Here is an 8,873-nt window from a genome sequence, read left to right as displayed (position 1 = left end):
AACTTTTGCAGCAGCCTCTATCCACCCCAACCCACAGGCACCTTCCTAGACGCTCCTCTGAGGGCAGACACCATCCCTCGCTCATGCCCTACCCCCACAAGAGAAGAGAGACAGCCCCCACCACCCTCCCAGGGCACGGTCCTGCTGGCCCCAAAAACCCGCCGTGCAGAGGCCGCTGCCCCCGCGCATGCGCGGCACCGCCCACCCGCGAAGCTATTTCCGGTCCTCGCCAGGTGTTTCCGGGTTGCGCGCCGGGTTGTGCCGGAGGTGGCGGGGCCGGTGCTGCGGGCCGCTCCGGCGGGCGGAGGTCCCTGTGCCCGTCCTCCCTCCCGGTGCTGCTCTGCGCCGCCCTGCTTCTGCTTGTGACCGCTGTGGGCTCTCCTGGGGGTGAGCGGGGCAGGGGAGCGTCGTGTTCGTTGGTGGGCTGAGGCTGGGCCCCGCTGCCGGCCGTGCGGGGTGCAGCCGTGCCCGCAGGCCCCCGGGCCGTGGGTGGGGGGAGGCCGCGGGGCCCGGGGCCGCCTGGGGGGGGGGGGGGGGGGGGTGTCTCTGCTGGCGGGGTAGGGGCGGTCCGGCAGTATGTGTCTTCCTCTAACAGTGTAGACTCACGAATCTCCCCAAAAAACACCCCCAGCCGAAAGTCCGCGGTCGTTCTGGTGCGGGTTCGCGTCGCTCCTCTTGCTCTTGGAGAGCATCACCATGTTCTCTGGGTAGCTTCGTTAAAGCTTTATCAGGCTGCCCTAAAGCCGCGGGATCTCCTTCTGGCGGCCTGTTTTTCTGTCCTCCTCCTCGAGGAAACGCGAGTGTTAGCCTTGTCGGTACCTGTGGAATAGCCTTTCCCCTGCAAAGGTGAGTTTGACTTGTCACGGTTTTACTGTCCGGGAAGAGGAAGCAGCGCAGTCAGCAAAAGGTGGTGCTCATTTCCTTCCTTGTTTAGTGTGAAAAACAGATGTTACCCTCTTATGGACTACTGTAGTTTAATTCGTATTTTTTTCTAAAACTGGTCTCTCAACCAAGAGTAGTGCGTGCTACTGGTGGTTTGGCACTTAATTGGCCTTAGGCTTCTGACAGCTATGTTGTTTTCTGGCTAATGCCAAGCAGACTCAGGCCTGGGAAGAGAAGAGTAATACATTGCAAACTGGCTAAAGAAGCTCAGTCTTTCTGATAATTACCTGACTCGTTAAGCAGAAACTCATGGAAAAATGAGTTTTGCTTAAATGCAGGAGATGCCCATGTACTTTTGACAGCCAAGCTTGTTTTCTAGGTATTAATCTTAATGGTTGATATAGTTGTACTCAAAAGCAGAGCCTATAAAGAATGACTGACTTTCCGTTAAAGTTATGTTAAAAAGAAAAAATGTGACCTCGTAGGTATTTTTTCCTGTGAATTGTAAAGATTTCAAATATATCTAATGCTTTAACATTTTTTTGCAGATTAATAAGTTTACTGAAGCATTGTTATGGAGTTAGAATGGGAGTGAAAGGAGTTTTAACCATTTACTTCCAATTATCTATTTTGAAGATAGAAGCATGGGGTTATTCTGGGCCTTGTTTTTGAAATTTTAGGCATTCATCTGGTCATAAGAAACAGGAGTTAATATCAATGTTTATTCACTTATTGGTGTGCTTTTATTTCAAGCAGAGTATTTCTTCTTTTCTAACAGTAACAACTAATTAAAAGATTGAAGTTCAAAATAGCTTGTTCTCATTTTGTTTTAGCTTTTTCCTACAAGTTACTTTAAATTAGTCTGTGAATTTTAATAAATATTTTGATGTAGTCTATCACTTGGGTTCTGTAGCTTTTCTTTTGATTGTCCAACAGTCCAGCTTGAACTACGACTGCAAGTGTAATATGCTTATGCAAGTAAAATCTACTTTACTTAGCACTATACATCATCAGTATAAAAAGTCATTTTTTATCTCTTCTGTAATCTAAGAGTTTTACAACTATTCATATGGTGCTTATTTTTAAAATTTTGATATTTTCTCCAGGCTTAAGTTTATTCTGTCACACAAGTTCCTCACGGCCATAATGAGGCTAGTAATTCTTGAAGATTATGATCAGGCTAGTGAATGGGCAGCAAAATACATCTGTAATCGTATTATCCAATTCAAGCCAAGTCAAGGAAGGTATTTCACGCTTGGTCTACCAACAGGCAAGTTTTATTCAAAGCCTATGTAAATGACTAAACCTAGAACTATGTTTGTATCATTGCTAACATACAGTATTTAAAAGAACATAAATATCTTTTTGGTAATGCTCCAACATATTTCTATTTAAATAGGGATTTGATTTGTGTAAACAGTTGTGATAAAGTTTGAGAAATAGTAAATGAGAAATAACATTTCTTTTACGTTGAAAAGCATTGTAGCAAAATCTGACTATGAAGAGATTTAAATACACTGAAAATGTTGTGCAGATATATAGAACAGTAGAAAAACTTTATTTAACAGGGAGTACACCTTTGGGATGCTACAAAAAGCTGATAGAATATCACAGGAATGGAGATCTCTCTTTCAAATATGTAAAGACTTTCAACATGGATGAATATGTAGGTAAGATGTGCTATTTGTTTGAGAACATGCTATACTGATAATTTTTTCCTTTATTAAAACTGTTCAATACTTGACAAAGTACAAGATCAGTCTATATGTTTGTACTTCTAAGTTACTTATGTAAATCGGGTAATCTTAAGCACTTTTCTCTGTTCCTTTATCCACAAAAATGCAAATAATAAGCTAGTCCAGGTGGATCCTGGGCTAAATTCAGTGCTTGTAAATTACTTTACAACACTTCTGTAGAAAGTATGTTGTCACATAGTATTGTGACTGCATTTCTTTTAAAGACTTTACCCTCCCATAGAATGTATGTGAAGGAAATGTAAACCGTTTGCCTTGTGCATGCCAACAGGAAATCTTTCTTCTCAGTATAATTTCAAATATCGATTTATCTGACTTCTTACTTAGGTTTGTCTTGCATGCCTTACATTGGTTACACATAGACTAGAATTAAGGCTGTTTGATTAAATCTTGTAATATGTTAATTTCGCTCTAAATGATTTCAGGGCTTCCCAGAAGTCATCCAGAGAGCTATCATTCCTATATGTGGAATAACTTCTTTAAACATATTGACATAGATCCAAATAATGCTCATATCCTTGATGGGAATGCTCCAGACTTACAGGCAGAATGTGATGCATTTGAAAAGAAAATTGAAGAAGCAGGGGGAATTGATCTGTTTGTTGGAGGTATGAGGAAATGTTCTATGGTTGGCTGATTCCAACAAATACACTGACTCTTTAATAGCTATTTTTGTAACTTAGCTGAATCCACTTTTTTCAGTTATGTGTAAGAAAATTCTGTGACTCACAAAGAGTCAGTATGAATACCAAGACAGAATGGTTGGTGTCCAAGTTTCTAATAACTTAATTTCAAGTAAGTTTTGAATGCTTTTTATTGAAAACAGTGAACCAAAAGGAAAGAATGAGTCCTAAAACTTTTTTATTCATTTACAATGTTTGAGGATATTTGTTGACCCGCAGGTCTGGAATGATTTACTTTTTTTTAACTTTGAAAAGGCATTGGTCCAGATGGCCACATTGCATTCAATGAACCCGGATCAAGTTTGTCTTCAAGAACAAGACTAAAGACTTTAGCAATGGACACCATTTTGGCAAATGCTAAATACTTTGATGGAGACTTATCTAAAGTACCAACTATGGCGCTAACAGTTGGTGTGGGTACAGTGATGGATGCTAGAGAAGTAAGAACTCGTTTAGTTCTAGTTGCATGTGTCTGTTTTCAAGACTAGTTGGTATCGATACTGGGATTGAAAGTAAAGAGACCTTTGTTTTGCAGGTGATGATTCTTATAACAGGTGCACATAAGGCTTTTGCATTGTACAAAGCAATTGAAGAAGGAGTCAATCATATGTGGACAGTTTCTGCTTTCCAGCAACACCCTCGTACTATCTTCGTGTGTGATGAAGATGCTACTTTAGAACTAAGAGTTAAGACTGTGAAGTACTTTAAAGGTGAGCACTGAATCAGAGGTTACATGTATTTAAAAAAAAACAAATTTTAAATTATATTGATTTAAGTCTGAGCCTTCCAATACTTTACAGTAGCTAATGTATAATGTTATATATTCAAAATACTAAATGTTAACTTATTTCTTGTGAACGGAAAAGTGCTAGGAGGCATAACTTGTGTTCCTTACATTCCCTACTTTGCAAAAATATTTCCTTTGCTTCCAGTTTGAAATTATAGTTTAGTAATCTTCAACTGTATGTAAAACAGCAGCAGTCTGGTTCCAGAATACTGATCTCAAATATACTGGAAAGTTTCACTTAAAGAAAACTTGATACATTTATTAATCCTGATACATTTTCATGCCGCTTTTGCTATGTGCTGTAATGTGCTGTCTAGTAAACTTGAAATGCGTGATACAGACTTTGAAGCCACCTGAGGAGATTTTTCATACAGTGCAATTAGCATAACAATCTATACTGACTTTTAATACATTGCAGCCTTTTACTGTGCTTTTCATATTGGTAGTAGGTATATTGAGGCAAGCTTAAAGCTGGGATTTTTTGATAGTCATCAAAGTTCCTAGATGTGAATTCTGTTCCACTGAGACTGTAGAAGTGGAGAAAAGGAGTTTTCTCCTAACTATATTAGCACAGCAAATGCAGTTGTGTAAATCACTTATCTTTCTCACTAGCATGGATACTTGTAGTAGTTGAGGCATCCGAGACCAAGATTGTAATTTATGAAATTATTTTTTAGAGCATTATATCAGCAGTGTCCATATATGTATTCAATTGCAATTCTGGCATTAATGTGATTTTTATCCTGATATCATTTGTGGCAAACTTGTGAACTTTGGATTTTTTCAGTATGCTGTTCTTTGCTATGTATTGTGTGTGTTAGTCTTTACCTGTATCACACTGCTAGATAGTACTTCTTGTTTTCAAAGACAAACTTCTTTAGCAGCTTGGATAAATTTTAAACATTATCTTGTAAAGCTTTGCTTGGGAAAGATATAAAACTAATGTAGAATTACTAGGTGTGAATGACACTGAACACTGCTTTAAAAAATCAAGGGCTACAGTAGATGAATGTGTGCTGTTGTGTCACACTGTATTTAATTACCCTGTAATACAGAGCAATAGAATTCTTAAAAAGATTGTTTACTTTAAACTTGCTTAATTTTACCTATTCTCCAATCAGTGAGATTTTCCCCATTTAAGATGGAGGAGAAATCAATGTGGGTCAAATCTGGAATTATTGTTGAATCTTTATCTTCAGGGTAGACTTTTTAGGAAGCTAGGTAGTTCTTAATGACTGCTAATTGTGGCAGCTATTTACCATGATTTTTCACCATTTAAAAAATCTCAAGGTACTATATGAAACTTCAAATCTTTTTGATAATTAGGTAACACACTGGCTGGTAACTAGAATAACTCTTACTCCCTTTCACTTTTTTCTAACTTTCTGAGAACCTATTAGAGGCTAAAATTAACAAGTGTACTTAAATGTTCTTATTGGAAAAGGGAAAGGTAACTTTCTTGCAGAATGAAGCAGAAAATGAATTTTGAATTTACTAATTAGTCTGCAGATAAGTTAATTCAGGATGGTTTTCCATACTTGTGCATGCTCTTCTTAAAACTGTATGCAGAAATCTGTTTATTGAAAGCATACTTGAATATACAGTGAGACTTTCCTTTGAAATAATTGTTCTGGCATCTATCAAGTAAGGACTCTGCATATCTTTAAAAAAAGCTTTTGTTTCTAACTGTTTTTCCTGAAACAATTTCACAGGATTTAAATATCCTTCATGAAATATGGCAGAGGCAATACTTTGTAAGCATTTTTCATGCCTCTAGGAAGTGGGTAATTATCTCCTTTTCATTTCCCTTTTTTAGAAGAGAAAAACACTGGTAGGAAGTGGAATGATTTAAAGTTGAAAACATCGTTCTAGTTTGAGTAGTGTGTGCAGCTGTTACTCTTTCAGTACAAATGGCTTTTGTATCAAATGTATACTTAGTATTTTCTCACTTACTGTTAAACTCCTGAAAAATATTACTGACTTGATCTTTTCAATGTACATCAACCCACTAGTTATCCTTCATGAAATCTAAGAAACTGTTTTCTTTAGTTATGTTGCCTTCTAAGGTGGTGGTTTTTTTTTTTTTGCACAAATATCTGAAGCTAAGTCATTACCTCTAGAGACAAAATGAGCTGGATTCTTGAGTCAGTTACAGGTATGTTGGCTGTATAGTGTGGCTGAATGTGTCACTAATTGGAGAAGGAAATAGTTAACATCTGCATTTTGTATTAAATAATCACACACTAATTAGAAATAGAAGCTGCATAAAATGCCTTTTGTTGTGGTCACCTACAGTAATGACCTGAGATTGTATACTTATTCAAATTTCATGTTGCTGCAGTGACACTAAGTTTGCCACCAGATGCATCATGTAGCAAAGGTATTTGGATATTCTTTGCCATAGATAATCACTAAAATGTGCACTACTGTCAGACTTCTTTAATGACTTCTAAGAAAAATTCTCTACTTTTAATGTTGCATATTACTTAAATTTGTAATTTTAGAAGTTAATCTTTAGTTTGGTGCTAAAATGGACTTTTACTTCGCAGATTGTGAACATTGATCAGTTACTGTTATTAGTCCTTAAGGTGAAATGAGGTTAAAAACATACCAGTGACTGAATGTGATACATACCTAGATGTAGGTAACATTTTTACTAAGTTGTAACAAAATAAAGCAAACAGCACCTTTTTTTAAATTATTATTATTATTGCTCTTTTCAGCACTTTCCAAAATTAAAGTATCTGAATAGGAAAAAAAAAAATACTCCCCTAATCACAGCTATGGATGACTTGTATATGACCAGAAAAAGCCCAGCTAGAATAGAAAACAGTTAAACTACTTAAGTTTTGAATCTGCATTAACAGTCTGCATACTTTTAGTTTGGTTTTGCCTGTCTAGGACCACAAGTACACTATTAATTACAAAGACAGTAATACCACAATGCTGGAACATTGCAATTCAAGCTGTAAGTATCAGTATGTGTACATCTGATTTTTATGACAAATTGTGGTATGAGGGAATCTTATGTTGCTGTTATGCAGCTTTTAATATAAAGGAAAGATGGGCAGATCTCATGTATTCAATTCATTTGGAAGTATTCCAGATCTACTTTTTGACAGGTGTATTATCAGAGAGCTTTCTCATCCATGCTCACTTTATACTGCAGATGTCAATAGTATTCAAGAGATACAGGAATATATATGCTGTCTTTAACTTCTGATTTTAAACTACTTTAGTTGTTGTTATTTTCTTCAGTGAACTATTTAAAATGTATACTTTGAAGCAAACTCCAAATAAAAATGTGGCTAGAAAGATGTGTTGAAAAAGTATAACTAATGTAAAGCTGGCATTGTTGCTTTCCCCCCAAGGTTTAATGCATGTGCACAATAAGCTTGTGGACCCACTGTACAGTATGAAAGAAAACTGAAAGAAGAATTGAAGAGGAACTCCATGTGGGTCAACAGCAACAGTTTTAGGTAGCAGATGAGTTCACTGCTATGCAATATGCTGAAAACTGTTTAAAATGGGGAATCCTAGGTACTGTATTTTTTAAAAGGTCCAATATCTGTACATTCACATTCCATCTGTTTGCCGTGTTGTGCATTTTGCTTTAACAGTTGGAGCTCTGTTGTTCGCTGGTACATAACTAAATGGAACAGAACAAACCTGTGGGAGACTGCATGTTATGTAGGGGGGAAAAGCAGAGCACTTATTCTAGCACAGCAATGTAATGCATCTGCCTTGTATTAGAGAAAATGGTATTTTATTTCCAGGAATTTGTAATTTTTGGCTTGACTAGTGTAACTACATTTTGCATTTGTGTCTCTAGGCAGAATGGTTTTGGCCTTTGTCAATACTATGGACTTGTAATAGTTGTACAATTTCTACTATGAAAAGTTCTGTTTACATATATCTAATGTACACTGAGCTTTTGCACTTGGTTGCCTTAAATTTATCTTAAACAGTTTTTGGGCATCTCAAGTCCTGCTGTACAATTCAGGCAAATAAAAATACAAAAACAGTGCCTAAAAATGCACCAAATTCTTGAAAGTTGTAACTTACTCCACAGATAAAAATATTAAACTTCTGTCATAGCACTTTTTCCTCTCATGTATTTCAAATTACTTTAGGATTTTTATATTTTTAGTAATTGAGCTTTATACATAAGAAAAAATCTAAATGTTCCTTTCTGGAGCTAACTGTTTAATTGTACCACTGATGATACTACTAAATGCCTGAAAAGAGGTTAATTTACAAGAATATAATGATGGTGTATTATACTTGCAGACATTTGAAGTCAACTGTTAATCACTTTGCAATAGTTACCTCTCATTGTATCATTATAAATATTGAGCTGTTACAAGGAATGTTATTTCCTACTCTGACTATAAGTAAAACTTAAATATAAATCTGTAATTTCAAAATTGCTTTCTTCCTAAGACAAATCCTGACATGAATAAATGTTCCAGGGTTTCATGGAGAGGTTTGGAATTTTGTGCCTTCTTCCACCTAAGGAAGAAGTTGAGTTTATTGATTTAGACTTGGGGGGGAAACATGTCTCTGTGTAAAAAAAAAAAAAAAAAAAAAAAAAAAAAGGCAACAAAGCATAACTCCAACAATTTAACTTTTCACCTGGATAGATGATAGGCAGGTAGCCTTTATTACAAATCACATTAATCCTGTTTTACAGTTGAGAATACTGGCCAAATAGGCCCAGTGGCTGCACTAACAGGCACTTGGCCTAAATCCCTGGGCTGGAATAAC

The 8,873-nt window shown here is 36.8% G+C and overlaps 1 protein-coding gene across 4 annotated transcripts; it reads left to right on the top strand.

The window, feature by feature from the left end:
* The first annotated feature begins 217 nt into the window (after nt 1-217).
* On the top strand, nt 218-8,579 carry GNPDA2 (glucosamine-6-phosphate deaminase 2). 4 transcript variants are annotated; one of them, XM_075500011.1, is made up of 7 exons: nt 218-387; nt 1,989-2,156; nt 2,455-2,552; nt 3,062-3,244; nt 3,575-3,759; nt 3,855-4,029; nt 7,478-8,579. In XM_075500011.1, the coding sequence occupies exons 2-7, from the start codon at nt 2,029-2,031 to the stop codon at nt 7,534-7,536; spliced, it is 828 nt and encodes a 275-aa protein (XP_075356126.1). In that variant the 5' UTR covers nt 218-387; nt 1,989-2,028; the 3' UTR covers nt 7,537-8,579. The 4 variants fall into 4 exon arrangements, with proteins under 4 accessions (XP_075356126.1, XP_075356127.1, XP_075356125.1 ...); XM_075500010.1 differs by having other exon boundaries at nt 219-387; nt 1,989-2,152; nt 2,451-2,552; nt 7,478-8,577; XM_075500013.1 differs by lacking the exon at nt 218-387 and adding an exon at nt 626-846.
* Nucleotides 8,580-8,873: the final 294 nt, after the last annotated feature.

The sequence above is a fragment of the Mycteria americana genome, chromosome 4 (genome assembly GCF_035582795.1).
Source record: "Mycteria americana isolate JAX WOST 10 ecotype Jacksonville Zoo and Gardens chromosome 4, USCA_MyAme_1.0, whole genome shotgun sequence".
NCBI lineage: Eukaryota > Metazoa > Chordata > Aves > Ciconiiformes > Ciconiidae > Mycteria > Mycteria americana.
The sequence above is the reverse complement of the archived record's forward strand: the minus strand, read 5'-3'. Positions and strand labels throughout refer to the sequence as shown.

Bases quoted from the DNA above. Each gene is read 5' to 3' on its own strand.
- GNPDA2 (XM_075500011.1), top strand. From the start codon at position 2,029: ATGAGGCTAGTAATTCTTGAAGATTATGATCAGGCTAGTGAATGGGCA. The intron at 2,553-3,061 runs GTAAGATGTGCT...AAATGATTTCAG, and splicing joins CAACATGGATGAATATGTAG to GGCTTCCCAGAAGTCATCCA. The intron at 3,760-3,854 runs GTAAGAACTCGT...TTTGTTTTGCAG, and splicing joins CAGTGATGGATGCTAGAGAA to GTGATGATTCTTATAACAGG.